Consider the following 15,606-nt stretch of genomic DNA (forward strand, 5'->3'; position numbering starts at 1 on the left):
AGAAAGAAAGAAAGAAAGAAAGAAAGAAAGAAAGAAAGTCCCAATTAAAAAATCCGTCTCGTTGATCCGCCGCTTGTGAGCGAATCGATTTAATCATGTAGATTGCTGTAGCCGCCGCAGCACTGGCTTCCAGAGAGCACGCGAAGATGGAAGGTAGAACAAAACAGAAAAGAAATCCCCCCTCTGCTGTCTTGCAGCGGGAGAGAGAGAGACAGAGAGAGAGAAAAGAAATTCGCAGCCAAAACGTTAGTCAGAGGCGGGCACCCAGCCTGGCGTGAAATTCAATCACAAGGCAGGTAGGTGGAAATGTGAGGGGCCTCAGGAAGGCAAAGGCACGGCTCGGAAGCAGATCTAGCAAGGAGTTAAAATTGAGCAGAGAGCAAGATGCGGGGAGTAAACGTGGGCTCCTTCTGGGCCCAGGCTCTGCCCCAGCGTGTTTTCAGTTCCAGGGCTTAACCCTGAAACATGCAAGGCAAGCATAAATGGCAGTGCCCCTGAGCAAGTGCAGCGTGCATTTTTCTCAAGGCAGAGCGAGAGAGAGAGTCCCCACACAGCTGGAATTAGGGGAAGCATACTGCTGAGCCATGAGAAGCAGCACTGTCCTATTCGGATTTGGGTTTTCGTTGGATGAGGGCACACTGGGGACCCGGGGCATCCTCACATTTGCTTTGCATGCGCACACGGAGACAGCCTCTCCCCTGAGCTGGGGGATGGCGAGAGGATCGCCTCCCCCAAGCTCAGATCCAGCCTCCCTCAACCTGGGGCCCTCCAGTGGTGTTGGGCTACAATTCCCATCACCCCCAGCCAAATGTGGCTGATGTGGGCTGGGGATTATGGGAATCGGAGCCCAATACATCTGAAGGGTTCTAGATTGCGGGTGCGGGGCTTCTCACTTAAAAACACAAGGAGATTCCCAACTACCTACTAACCATTGCTATTAACCAGCAACGTGCCTAAGGAAGCACAACCCAACAGTGGGAATAATGTGAACAGATGGAATGGCCCTGAGTGCAGGGGCACAGAGGGAGCAGAGAGGGGGAGGGCACAGAGAGAGGGAGAAAGAGGAGAGCAGGGGGCGAGGGAGGGAGAGAGGGCAGAGAGGGAGAAAAGGCTGAGAAAGAGGGGAGAGAGAGGGCAGAGAGGAGGGAGAGGGTACAGAGGGAGTCCTGACATGTCAGGAATCTGGAGGGTTCCAGGTCAAGGGGCTCAGGTATGTTGTTGTTCTCTGGGGAGCGGCAAGAGAGTTGCTTGGGAATTTCTAATGGAGAATTCTCTGCAACCTCGCCAGACCACAAGTCCCGGCATTCTCCGAGGAAGCCACGGCAGAGAGACCAATCCTGGCTTGTAGCATGGGCTGGCCAGATCAGGAGGGCAGCCGGTGGCCCTGCAGATGTTGGTGGACTGAGTCTCCCATCAGCCGTAGCCAGCGTAGCCAATGGCGAGGCATGATGGGAGCTGCAGTCCAACCACATCTGGAGGGCCACCAGTTGCCCACCACCGGCCCAGACGATCAAAGAGTGGAGATGGTCTGAGAAACACACGAGCCTCCTGCAGAGAAGGGCTCCCCCCACTTCGGCTGACCCTAAAAACCTGATGGGGCCCTGTGCTGCAAGACCTAGACAGTGAGTCCTGGCAGTGGCTGACCGTCACAGAGGGACATGTTAGTGGTGGTGACTGTGGAGGCTTGGAGAATGCCATCTTGATCAATTCAGCGCCCCTCGGGTGGACGTGTGTACCAGAATGAAGTGACCTGCTGGGTGTTGCGCTCGTCTGCACACTGCGCTGCCGCTCTCGGCCGCTTCCGCCAGCCTCCGCCACCTGGTGCCCTCCAGGTATCCTGGACAGCAGCTCTCCTCTTCACCACCCCCGGGACACTTCGATGCACCAAGCGGCTTGTGCGCTTGTCTTGCTGCGACACGGAAGAGCCGAGGCGCCCCACAGCCCCTCGTCTGGGTGATTTATGGCTGCTCGCCTGGCCGTGATCACCGCTCTGTGTCCGATTTGCTCGCAGGCTGTCGATAGTGGACGCGCCTCCGTCCCTGCCCTCTGCCGAATGATTTAGAGAGAGCTGGCATTTGCCGTTAAAGAGGTGGTTTCTCTATTAGAGCCAGGCGCATGCGGGGGGGGTGGTGGAATCGACTCCCGCGGATGTGATTTACAGCGGGACGGGCCCCTGGCATCCGGCAGCTCTTATTGACGCCTGCCCCGTGCCGTCCTTCTCCCCTGACAGCCCGATCAATAGTGCTTTGCATTTGCCGTCTGAATCTATAATATCGGCATGATAAACGGCAGCCTCTGAATGCCCAGGTTGGTGCTGCAGCCCGGGCTCTGGGTTCCGTCCCAGGTGGGCTGGGGTGGTGTCAGAAGGCTGGATGCAGCCGCCTGTGCACTGGCCCATGCTGAGGGCAGCGGAACTCCCTGTACCTCTCCAGAGGTGGCTCAGGTCGCCTTTTGGCGTGTATGTGTGTGTGCATCTAAATATCAGGGGTGCATGGCCCGGGAGTCAAATCCAGTCCCCCTGGGGCCCCAATCCAGCCCCCAGGGGTGGGCCAGATGGCAATGCCCACTTGCCTTGACTTCACCCCTTTCCCCAGCCACCAACTGTTTGGTAGTTTCACGGCTTCTGTGCAGTTCTAGAAAGTTGGAATGCCTCTGCTAAGGCTTAGATGTGGGCAAGAAAAGCCTGAAGCTCAAACTGGCTGGCATTCTTGGCCCTGCCCCTTTGGCCCCGCCCACCGCTGGAATGTGGCCCCCAAGAGCTTCTTCGAAACGGAACCACGACATGGGAAGTCCTCTGAGCCCGGCTGGTGCCGGGCCTGCAGGAGTGAGGCAGAGTCCTGTCATACCCCAGCATGGGGCCCGCGCAAGACCTCCCACTGGTCCCTTAGCACCACCGCAGAGTGACCAGCCAAGGAAGGCCGCTAATTGCCCAGGAGAGACCCTCTCCCGGCTCGGCCCCTCCGCCCTCCGCCGCAGTTTGACCTGCAGAGATCATCAGGGGAGGCTTTTCACGGTGCAGAGAGAACAGGCCGATCCCTTGCTTGTTGTCCTTAGAGCTGCTCTTAAAGGAACAGCAGCAGCGGCCAGTAAAAAGGGGGAGCGCGAAAGGCCAGTCCCGACAGGCAGAGGGAGGTGCCTTGTGGCAGTGGAAGCTGGGAGCTCCGGCGTCAGCAGGGCAAGGGATCTGCTCTGGGTTTCAGTCAGAACCAGGCGCTCACCTTGGATAGCTCCTTTAGAGTTCTGGCTGGTTCTGGAGCCACCAGCCTCCACTGACTTGTGGCCCTCCAGAAATGGTTGGAATACAACTCCCACCATCCCTGACTATTGACCATGCTGGCTGGGGCTGATGGGGGTTGGAGTCCACAGGCCGCCCATCTCCAAACTGTTCTGCTGCACCTGTCTAATTGCTTCCAGCCCGCTCCTACAAGGGAGGAAGTCCCACTGCGTCCCTCCTGGGCCGGTTTACAATCTCTTCTCGGCATATAACCGTTTACTGCAGGGGTGTTGAACCTCTTGCACCCAAAGGGCTGGATTCCATTCCGGAAAAGCTCTCGGGGGCCGCAATCCAGTGGTGGGCAGGGCCAAAGGGAAAAGGGGGCAGGGCCAACATCCCAGAACGCCAGCATATTGTAGCGTAAGGGTCTTACTGCCATGAACTAAACCTCAAGGGAGGGGCATCTCAACCCTTTAGAATGGCGAAGAAACGTCATAAAAGCCAGGAAACCCCCAGACAATCGGTGGAGGGGAGAAATGGGGTGGGGCAAGGGAAGGGGGCGTGGCCATCCAGGGAACCTGAGGGCTTTATTGGGGTCACCAGCGGGCCAGATCAGAGCTTGAGGCCCTGCACCCCTGAGTGATTGGTATGCACCAACCTCATATCAAACCCTGCTACCTGAATGGTACAGCCTGTGCACGAGGCCAGAGCCTGAGGAAGGGTGGTTCCAGGTTCGGAGAGGCCCTCAGCGAGTTGCCATTTGGTGTCCCCCTCCACCAGGAAGCGTGGTGGCGAGGGACTGGGGGGCTGATCTCCAGGGAGAGGGCAGTCCTGCTGCCACCCAAAGAGAAAGAAAAGGACACACAGAGAGAGCACAGATGGTGACAGCAGCTGCTACACAGCAGCAGGTCAGGGGTGATCAGTGGGCCCTCCTAGGATGCTTGCGCCTTGGCAGTTGCCCGAGGATGCCCACCCTTGATGCCGGCCCTCGCCTGGAGGCCAAACGAAGGGGGCCGCTTCATCATCATAATGACTGAGGACTCACAGGAGGAGATGCCCACCGTTCCTTGTGCCCGTGTCGGAACCAACGTTGTCATCAGATTGCACCCATGCTAGAAAAGCTCACCTCTGTGAGATGCATTCCCTGAGAAGCTGAACTCTTGCACTGGCCTGTGGCTGGTATGGGGTTTGTGTTCACCAGTTGGGAGTGAAGGAAACCTAAGAAGAGCCCTGCTGGATCAGACCAAGGGCCCTTCTAGTCCAGCATTCTGTTCACACAGTAGCCCACGGGAAACCCACAAGCAGGACATGAGTGCAACCGCACCCTCTGGCCCATGTTCCCCAGCAACTGGTGCATGTAGGCAGACTCCCTCTGATACTGCAGGTAGCATATAGCCATCAGGACTAGTAGCCATTGATAGCCTTCTCCTCCAGGAATTTCTTAGAATGGGAATCAAAGGCACATCAGAGCGACCGCACGAAGCAGAGGCTGAGAGAAGGGATGTCTGGCCAGTTGCTAATACCAGGGGCAGTGGAAGTAAGTTCCACTATGTCCAGAGAAGTGTGCACAGGATTGCAGCCAGCCTGACGGTGAAAGCTCCCCATCACATCTGTACGTCTGATAGCTATTCAGGCGACCTCCTAAATAAGCCCACCAAGGTTCCTAGTCTGCCGCTCTGGGAGACAAGCATTGTCTGGGAAAGCGGGATAAAAATGCAGGAAATAAATAACAAAAGGTTCTGTTTATTTTTTCCAGCTTATCACAAAAAGCCAAAAGGCCATTGTGAATTAAGAGTAGACCCTGCGATGGAATTGTCCTCTCCAGAGCCTTTTCAGGTTCAGTGTTATAAGGTGGTGATTACTGGAGTGGAGTCTGTATGGCAGAACAAGCTTACAGCTGATGGAGCCATGCAAGGCTTGGGAAATTTCCTAGCTCCAGAACGTTTTCTGCCCAGGCATATGGTCCCTTTGCCGCTGCTCCTTCACCCGTCTGAAAGACCAGGCAAGTCTCGGGGGAGCGGCTGTGGAGCAGGGCGAGCTACAGAGCTGCCCAACTGTCCTTTGGGGCACGGAGGGTTCTAATCCTGGTGAGTTCCCAGCTGGAACCTGAACCGTCTCCACAGAGTATGGATGGACGGTGCAGCCTTTTTCTGGTCCATGGTCCTCCCTAAATCTGTTCCATCCCATTTCTGCATTGATCTGAGATTTAGTTTTAAAATTTAAAAAAGGCACCACAAAACAATGAAAACGACAAAGTGAGCGCCACAATAAAAACTAGCCAAAGGATATGAGAGGTCGATTAAAAGCCTAGGGGGAACAGAAACGTTTTTGCCTGCCACCTGAAAGAACAGAGAGTGGTGCCAGCGGGGCAGGACTTTGGGGCAGAAGGATGAGCAGGAGGGCTCAGAGGAGGCTGGAGACTGGTGCTGTGCACCTTGGAGAGCTCCTTTAGAGTTCTGACTGGTTCTCACTGAAACCCAAAGCGGATCCACTGCCCCACTGACATCGGAGCTGCCAGCCTCTACTGGGAGGCTCCCCAAAGTGTGACGTAATACACATTCCTAACTAATGGGGGTGGGGGCAGCATAAGACCATTTAATCCAGAGTCTAAAAAAATTACCCAACCTCACGACTGAGAACAGAGCTGGCGTCAAGCGTGCTTCTGAAAAAGCCCGCTCCTGGTCACCATCCGCCGTATATCTGATGGAGGGCGAACCCAGAGGAGAGCCTCCATGGCAGATCTCCACATCTAGGCAGGCTGAATGTGGGCGTGAGCGTTCCTTAGGCGTCGATACCTGATTCCCGAGCTGTGCATTACGATGATGGTGATTGCTAGGTTCATATGGCCGCCCATCAGCATATGTTCCCTGGGCGGCTTTAAAGGTCAGAACCAGCAGCTTGAATTGGGCTAAACGAAGAAGAAAGAACTGGTAGTCAGCGAAGCTCTTTCAGAACAGGCAAGATACTGTTAACCCAGGCAGAATCCAAGCAGCCGCATTTGGAACCAGCTGCAGTTTCTGAACCGTCTTCAAGGGCAGTCCCGCTGCAGTAGCCCAAACAGGAGGCTACAGATCATGGATCACTACAGCAGGAGTAGGATACTGGCATGCCAGATACATCTAACAAGAAGGCGTGGCAGAATGCTGTAATGACCCAACCACACCGGCTCACACGTGCTTTCTCTTCAACTCCATCACTCTTCCCATTAGAACGGGACAAGTGGCAAAACGGTACAGTGTAGTGTGCTCCTGTTCTGGTTCCAGCCAGCCATGCCCTCGTCTAGAATACGCCACTGCCGACCCCCGTGGTTTTCTGAGTTTTCACTCCATCACCAATGGGCAGTTTGTGGGGAGAGTTGCCCCCTTAAGTTGAGTTTTCTAAATATTTTTTGTATTTGGTGGTGGTGGTCTCCCTTTTGTTTCTCGGTGGTCCCTTTTGGGCTACAATCCCGTCGACCCTCACCACGTGAGTTTGCTATTAGATGGAGCGATTTCCTGTTCAGAGAGACCACCTGAGGGTTCCGTGAGACTTCTCTCCAGCCCCCCCCTCCCCTGGCTCCCACTCCACGCTCTTTCCCTTGCCCACAAGGCAGCAGTGGTGACTTCTTGAAGCTGCTGTTGGAGGAAACTGCTGCTGCTTGTGGTGAATGCTAAGCAGCTGCTTAGGATGTGACTTGAATACCACATTAAGAGAGGAGGGGAGCACGGGGGAGACGGGCGTGTGCCAGGCACGCTCTCCCAAAGATCAGCATTCCTGGAACAGAACCATGGGCCTAGTTGTTGAGGCAGGAAGACTCCCCCCTGGCGGGGGGGGGGGGGAAGGTTTGTGCCCCTCCAAGAGCGGGAGCGAACTTTCTCCATGCTTCATATTTAGGGCCTGGGAATCGTTAGGCCTTCTGCGGGGGAAAAGAGACTCTCCGGCCTGCGTTCACTGTTAGATTTCTTGAAGGGGAACAGGAGGGGGGCAGGATAGGAGAAACAGAATTTACCAATGTTTAAAAGTCCAAATGTTTTTAACGTAGAGCCCTTCCACTGCAGCTCTTTCGATTTGCCTTTCTTGAGCCAGCACACCATAGTGGTAAAGAGCATGAGATGTGCGTTGGGTGTCTTTGGTTCAAAGCTCAACTGAGGATCCAATGAGATGGGACGGTGGTACGCCTGACCTTCTTTTCAAGCATCCATCCTATTCAGCAGTTCATTAAGAACCTTGTAACTAAGAGCTAGTGCCCGAGTTTGCCTTTCTCCTCTTCCCTCCTCTTCCCTTTTCCTTTTGTGTTGTGTCTTTTTATATTGTAAGCCTGAGGGCAGTGGCTGTCTAGTTTTGTTTTTTTAATATCTAAACCACTCTGGGGGCCTTTCTTGCTTGGCTGAAGAGCAAGGTAAAAATAATTTCAATCAATAAAGGCGCACACAAGGAGGAAGGGTAAGTGGGTGAGCAGATTTTACTTCGAAGAGTAAAAGCAATGCGTTGGAGAGGGGATGCCAAACCCTTCCTCCTCCTGTCCCAGACAGCCACTTCACCATTCCCAGCTTGCTCCTGAAATCAGAGCTGGGAATGGGGAAAAGTGGAGCATGTAGGGAGGTCAGGCATGGACGGGGAGAAGGGGGGGGGTTCAGCCTCCCCTCTCCAGAACACTGCTTCCAGCCCTGAAGTTAAATCAGCCTCCACTCCACTTCATACGTGACTGTCACATCCTGACAGTCCCTTCCGTAGCCATGAACATGCTGGGTTCCCTTTCCCTTTTCATAAGGTTATTGGTGGCTACTAGTCCCGATATGCCTCTCAGCGCCAGTTGCTGGGGAACGCGAACAGGAGGGTGCAGCTGCACTCATGCCCTGCTTGTGGGCTTCCCTTTGGGGCCCCTGGGAACAGAACGCTGGACTTTGGCCTGGTCCAGCACGGCTCTTCTTAGGCGCTTAAGTTTGCTCACTCACTTTACTCACCTGTTGTTGTTTTTAACCTTGTTGTTAATTAACTTTTGGCCATGGTCCAATTTTGGAGGGGGGAGAGGAGTCTTACCCCACCCCATACCTTTTGTCACAGCCCTATTTTTAGAAGGCCAGAGGAGCGGGATATGATTTGGGTAAAATAATCCGAGCACTGATTTGGGGTAATAATTTTTCAACAATGCAAGCAATGAAACCTAGCCATCAAGAGAGCATCACGAGTAGAGATCCCAAACAGGAACAATGGGATATAATGGGAGCTGTAGTCTAACACATTCAGATAGAGACTCAGGAGAGGGAGCTAAGCCCTGATGAATTATTGCACTGCCAACTCACACTAATACAGTTTTAACAAGGCATCTGCCAAAAGATAAAAAGAGGGAACAAACAGGACCAGTGATCAGAAAACAGAGTTGGAGCTTATGTGTAGCACAGATTTTTAAAATTCCATGAATGAGGCAGGGCGAATGCACTATAAAAAGCCTCATCTGGAACCATGGAATAGTTTGACCACTCTAAACTACTAGGGCCTTTCTGGTGGTGGCTCACCAGCTCTGGAATAATTACCCCAGTGAGGCTCACCAGGCACCTATGTTTTGGTCCTTTTGGCACCAGGCAAAGACCTTTTCATTTTCCCAGGCGTTTTAAGATAAGACCTCTTAAATCTTTTTAAATCTGTTATTTTGGTTTTATAGTTGATTGTTGTGTTTTTTTATATATATGTGCTGTAAGCCAGTCAAAGATAATTCTTTTGGGTGGAATATAAATAAATAAATGGTAAATAAATGAATAAAATAATTATGCATTATTTATGTATGTCTATACACACCCTGGGGCTTTTTTCCTTTTCTTATAGGCTACCGCAAATGGCTAGGCTTTATTAGCCCCATATTACAGGTGAGAGGGCTGAAGCTAAGAGGCAGAGGCTTGCCTTTTAGCAGGGGTGGGCAACCTTTTTTGTTGGTGTTGGGGTCTGCATGCCGGCACTAGGTGGGGTGAAAGCTAGCAGTGGGCAGAGCCAGAGCCAAAAATGGGCAGGGACTTTCCTTTTCTCTCTCTTTTGCCACCCCATCTCTTTCTCTTTCTTTGTGATTCCCCTTTCTCTCTCTCTCTTTCTTTCTGACACCCCTTCTCTCTCTCTCTCTCTCTCTCTCTGCCTTCTACCCAGCAAGCTTCCAGGAAAGGGACAGGTTGCTCTTGCCAGAGATTTGAACTTATCACTTGCAGGGGCCTTTTTGAAATTGGGTTGAGGGCTGCAGGTTGCCCACTCTTGTCTTATACTCTTCTGGTGAGTTTAGGGGTGATGTAAGATTTGGATAGGGAACTTTCCATCTCACCTTTTTAGCCACTACTCTGCATGAACTCTCTTATCTATGAAGTGCAGTTCAGACAGCAGACACGAAAAGAAGAACTGGCGTTGATCTGGGGGTTAGACTGGATGACCTTTGAGGTCCCTTCCAACTCTATGATTCTAAGAGAGAAGGCTCTAAGGAGGCAGAAAGGGCCTAATTCGTAGTTCATAACAGATGTTACTTATGGCAGAGTTTAATCAGTTTAGAAATCAGGCAAACATGAAGCAAATCCCAGTCACTGTCTGTCTTCCATCCATCCAACTATACATTTGTCTGGGATCCGCTGTTTCTCTAACAGATGAAGCCATTCTCCATTTCCTCACTTAGCGATTGATGAGCTAAGAGCTGTATTTATGGGCCTTTGATTAATATGCCACTGTTTTGTTTGCTTAATTATTTTTTATTAAGAAACGCTAATTTTGAAGAGAGAGTGTGCCAACTGTAAGTTTTTAAAGGAAAATGCAGTGGGAGAGCTGGTGGGGTGGCAGAAGGACTTTTATTTGCCCCCTTTTACTTTTCTGACATTCTGTCAATGGCCTTAAGGTGGCCATTCTAGAACAAAGCAGTTTCAAAGACAGATATCAATGAGGAAACTGCTGAAGTAGCATTCATCAAGAAATTCAACTCTATTTCGTGTGGTCTGAATAAGAACAAAGGTTTTATTTATCATACTATATATATCAATCGGCAAACCATTGGAATCGTGCCTGTGTTACCACACAGCAAGGTTTTCATCACTGTCTGTACTTTTCGCATTTCAATTCCCTCTGACAACACAGTGCACAATCTCCCCACCTCTGCATATATATATAAACCTGCCAATCTGAGGTTAATACTTCATGCATCTGATGAAGTGGACACTGTCTCTGAAAGCTTTGGAGTCTTTAAGATTCCACAGACTCTTTGTTGTTTATGTTTCTTTAAAACGGTAGTGATTGCAATAAGCAGATATAGGCTTTGGATTTAATTGTGGGTTGCTGTGATGTTTGGTATCTTTTTGTTTGATGGTTTGATTTGTAACCTGCCCTGTGGCACAGAAATATTTTAAATCAACAAATAGGGGCCAGTGTCATGGGGCTGAATCGCAACAAAGCTAGGAGAAAGTATTGCCAGTTTCACCAGAGAACAGAAAAGGAAGGGACAGTGAAGGAAGTGGGCATACCTGGGAACAGACCTGGTTTCCTCGCTCTTGCCAGTTTCACTGAAGAGCAGAGTTGGTGAAGGAACACTGCATCCATGAAACTGACAAGGTTTACACCCTACATTTCCATACAATAGTTAAAACAGGGTGGGAAAGCCATTCCTAAAAGTGTACAGAACTATGTAAGAAAATGGCAGGTGAAAGATTAGAAATGCATCTGTTCACAGGTGATACACACCATTACTGAGGTAACATACACATCAATTTTTTTAAAGTCTGATGTAAGTGCATTTAAAACCGCATTCCTGTCTTTCTGACGTGCACACCGAGTGTGTGAATGATCCTAAAAACAACTTTCGGTGGCATGTGTGAAATCCTTCTAAGTTTCCAAAATAAAAGTGGCAGTGCTAAGCATGCTTTTCCAAAAGTATGCTTAATGTAATGTGTAGTTTGACTCTAAGAATGACTTTCTTCTGGTTTCTGCACTTTTAAAGACGGTGTTGCATGCATGCTTCCAAGTCTATCTTTGCAGGCATATAAGGTCTAGAAATGTGCTTTTTAAAAAAGGAAAGGAAGTAGAGGACCTCAAGATGTTAAGGTTTTTTTTGCCACCCCCACATCTTGCATTGCATGTGTGCAGACCGCATGCGGCCCTGAATGTTCCCCCCAAATCCATCAAAAAGAGCCGCCTACCCAGACCCTCACCCATATCCACCGCAGCAAAATGTGTCTCTCCGCCCGCCGCCTCTTTTCTCTGCTCCTCTAAGTGTCACATTTGCACGTTATTGTTCTCGACGCGTCCTCCACGGCTGAATTATCAGCCTGCATGTGTGAGAGCAAGGGCTGCGCTCTCCCATGGCAGGTTTCATTAACACACTCCATTCCCTCCCAGACAAGCGTATTGGGGAGGGCGTAGCAGGGAAGAGAGAGGCGTAGGGGAAGGAAAGAAAATTGCAGATATTTTGGGGAGGGGGCAGGAAGGAAGACGGGATGTGAATTCCACTTTTCCCTTCACTGTGGAGATTAAACCAGGCAATAACTAACCATTGGGTGGAGAGCACAGTTTTCTCAGAGTTTGGAATGGGGGAGGGACGCATGTCCCAATCAACCCTGTTTTTCTTTATTCAGGCAGGGAAGTTTAAAAAGAACGCAGTGTTACATTTATTCATCCCTTCTTCGGAGGGAGCTCTACAAGCCTTGTGGTGACCCTGTGGAGCGATGTGGGGGGCTGCCCCACTGCCCAGGCACTTGAGCACTTAGGCATGGAGACACCATGATGAGAAAAAAAACAAACAACCTTCACCTGTTGAATGTATGCCTGCTAGGAAGGGGTTGAGGCAGGCTTCGTCAACCTGGCGCCCTCCAGATGAGTTGGACTATAAGTCCCATCATCCTCAGCCATGGTGGGGGACGGCTGTGTTAAGGGCATGGAGCAGTTGTATAGTGGGTTGGACCGTTGGTCTATGCAGTCTGTTCTGTTGGTCTTTGTCTGTTCTGGCTGGCATGGCCATTCCAGGATTCTCCTACCCGAATTTTTTAACTGGAGATGCCAAGGACTGAATCTGCCGCCTTCTGCATGCAAAGCATGCGCTCTACCACCTGGTGATGCACCTCCTGCTCAATTAGGCAAATATAATGTTGATGCAAAACCTCCTAGAAGCTGATCCCATTGGCTGAGCTCCCCATGAACCCTTGCTACCAACCCTGCCATAACTTGGCAGCCAGATCTTACTTACATTTGGCCGGGAGACGGTACCCACAGCTGATTTTGGCTTTCCCGGTCTCGCAACCGTTCAGGGCCCGGCATTCCTCTTTGAGCAATGGCCCCGCAGCTCGATGGATGCACCCGTCCACTGCAAAACGGATTTAAAAAGCACCCGTCAATGGAATGTTCAGAATGGGACTTAAAGGTACATACGGTGCGGCACGTGCCTTGTAGCACGTTTATCCATCCATCTAGCCTGCTATCTACCTGACTGCCACCAGCTCCCCTGCTGCCTGATCCATTATTATACGTTATTATTCAAACATAATAAATAAATCAGATAAAATGCATCGGAAATCACATCTACATGACCAATGTTATTATTTATTTACAAGATTTATATACCGCTCTACATCCAGTAAAATACCTGAGCACTGAACAATCAAAAGGATGACAAAAAGAGCCTTTCTACAGAAGGCTTTTATTGTGCACTCGTGACTGCTCACTCATGGTAGTTTGCAGGTAGTTTCCGTGGTGACACCATCCTCCAGAGCCTCTCCCATGTTTTGCAACCATTAATGCTTCCCCCGTGCCCAAGGAAAGTCTAGTATTATTTAGAAATGGCAGAATGAGAGTCTTGTGTAATTGCACAATTCCGCTATACCACAGTGCCATCTAGTGGTTGTATAATGAAACATAGAGAAAGGCAGAGAAAGAAACCCCCCGGAAAAAAGTACATGTAAAGGAGCCAAGCTTAATTCTGCAAAGAATCCAGAAGCAGAAGGCTCGGTAAAGGTGTGGGATAAAAGCCTCATGTAAATATACCCAAAGAATCCAAACAAAAGAGTTAAAATCTTTAAAATCAAATTATGCTAATATAACTGTGGCTGGTTAGTCAGGGGAAGCCTTGTTTAAATTAAATTATCTTCAGCAGGTGCCAAAAATGAAATGACGTCGGTTCCTGCCAGACATCAACAGACAGGGAGTCCCACAGAGAGGGAGCCAATGCACTGGAGGCTCTACTCCAAATGGACGCCAAATGGGCCTCAGAATACACACTTCATTTTAAGCTCCATTAAGTCTATCCAACAAATACAGTAGACATGATTTTTGACATGAAATGTTAGCATTCTTCACACCAACAAAACATTAAGACATCCCTCCAAAATGTTATACTTATTTAAGACATATTTATTTGTTTGCTTCTAAAGGGTTTCCTTGCAAATCTCAAACCATCCAGTTAAAGTTAACCAATCCTAAACTACCTAGTCTCATAAAATAACAGTGTAATCCTATATGTATCTACTGAGAAGTCAGTCCTACTGAATTAGATGGGGCTTACTCAAAGGTAAGTGGGAAAAGGATCACAACCTAAGGGTGCAATCCTATGCATATTTAGACAGGAAAAAGTCCAGAACTCCCAGCATTCCCCAGCCAGCTGGCTGGGGAATGCTGGGAGTTGTAGGACTTTTTTTCTGTCTAAACATGCATAGGATTGCACCCTGCATCTTAAAACACAGAAATGTTGACGGGCAGAGCAATGCTAAGTGGGGCTGAGGACGAGTAGAGGGGCAGATAACCGCTGCAGCATCCCAAGTCCTTTTGGCTCACACTGCCAGGGTGGAAGGCGCAAGGAGGCAATTTTGCCAGGCTCTCCAGCCTGGTGGATCTTTGCATTTTAAATCCACCCTATTAAAAGCAATGGGGGTGGGGAGGGAGTAGCTACACCAGCTTGATGAACAGGGGAGGACCAGAGTGGCTTTGGAGTCATTAGATGCAAAGCTGGCTCCTCTATGCTCCACCACTGGGATGCCCCATTTGGGGGGCTTACATCAGCAGGGATACCAACAGCAGTCGCTTTTTGCCCACTGAGCTCTCAGCCTTCATTAACTAAACAAAGGGCAAAAGCCAGACTCTTGTCTTTTCTTTCCAGTTACAGAAAAGGAGAAAAAATATGACTACAATCTTCGTTTGGCCTGGTACTCCACAAACCTTTAAAGTGTCGGCATTCTTCTTTAGATGTATTTATTTTACATCTCCCTGTTTTACCCAAAGGAGCCATACAATTTTAATCAATGCTGCTAAGTCCCATAACTTAGCGTACTATTCAAGGAATTTATTTGAGGAACTGGTTTTTGTTTCCAGTGTTTAGCGTACAGGAGACGTCCTTTAAAACACACACACACGGTTTGAACCTGGGACACTCTGCTGGCAAAGCTGTGCCCTTTCCTATAGAACACTGCCCCTGCGAAGTCTAATGCTTGCTTCTTACGTCCTGGAGCTCAAAACAAATTCTGTGACTGAGCCCCCGGTAAGCTCTAACTCAGATTAATTTCTAGAAATCTCTTCCTCACTTGTATTTCTTGGAGGAAAATGTATATATCCACTGCCATGCCAGCACAATTGATGTTCAATGCAGCTTACAAAGGTTAAAAAACCCCAATGGCAAGAAGCGCAGCAGGGTAAAAAGATCCCAGATCAAACAGCAGAACTCAAGGGGACGGAACCCCTCGTGACAAGAACCCGCCCAAAACTTTGCTAAATGAAATAGTTTTAACTGGCCTCCTAATGAAAGTTAAGATGGTGCCAGGCATATATGCTTGGGGAGAGCATAGTACAGTAGCGGTGCCACCTCAGAGAAGGCTCTGCCCTTTATGGCCCCTCTCTGAACTTCCAGAGACCAGGGCATCTGCCGATTATCTCAACAAATGGGCAGATTTATGGAGGAGAAGGCAGTTCTTCAGACATCCATGTCCAGGCTGTTTAGGACATGAGAGGACACAACTTTCGGCTGGCAGACTGGACTGGAGAACAGAAAGGCCGGGCAACCAAGAGCCATGGGAGGCTGTGCCCTCTGCTTCCCAGGAAGAACAGCATGAAATAGGGGAGACCATCCAGACCCTATCCATTGGCCAGAGAATGAGCAGCTGGAGGGAGCTCACTTCCCACTCCCTTGCCAGTGTGACACAGGACCAATATGAAGTCATTGGTACTATGGAACAATGGCCAAAGAGGAGGGAAAGGGAAAACCCTGGCAACAGTTGCTAGGGGGATGGAAATTTGAGAGGAGGGTGGTTAAAAAAGGGCCCCTAGAAAAGGGAGAGGAAAGAAAAGGGAGAGGGAGGAAACGAGAGGAGGGATAGGGTTGTCTTTCTGAAGAGGGAGTTCAACCGTCACAGCCGATAGACTGGGCCTCATCATCAAGAGACAGGACGGTTGCGAGGGGCAGGCACGGCGCAGGAGGCCTG

The 15,606-nt window shown here is 50.0% G+C and overlaps 2 protein-coding genes across 3 annotated transcripts in view; one reads left to right on the forward strand and one right to left on the reverse strand.

Annotated features, from left to right (window-relative positions):
- Window positions 1-15,606, forward strand: part of OTUB1 (OTU deubiquitinase, ubiquitin aldehyde binding 1) — a 70,999-nt gene that overhangs the window by 29,242 nt on the left and 26,151 nt on the right. The window lies entirely within an intron of this gene.
- Window positions 1-15,606, reverse strand: part of MACROD1 (mono-ADP ribosylhydrolase 1) — a 350,485-nt gene that overhangs the window by 12,111 nt on the left and 322,768 nt on the right. Inside the window, exon 5 of the mRNA XM_084824853.1 lies at window positions 12,390-12,506. Within this exon, the coding sequence (XP_084680979.1) occupies window positions 12,390-12,506 (117 nt within the window). The remainder of the gene's footprint in view (window positions 1-12,389; window positions 12,507-15,606) is intronic.

This window comes from Heloderma suspectum, chromosome 17 (genome assembly GCF_057233095.1).
Source record: "Heloderma suspectum isolate Gila_16-S chromosome 17, 16-S_ref, whole genome shotgun sequence".
Taxonomy (NCBI): domain Eukaryota; kingdom Metazoa; phylum Chordata; class Lepidosauria; order Squamata; family Helodermatidae; genus Heloderma; species Heloderma suspectum.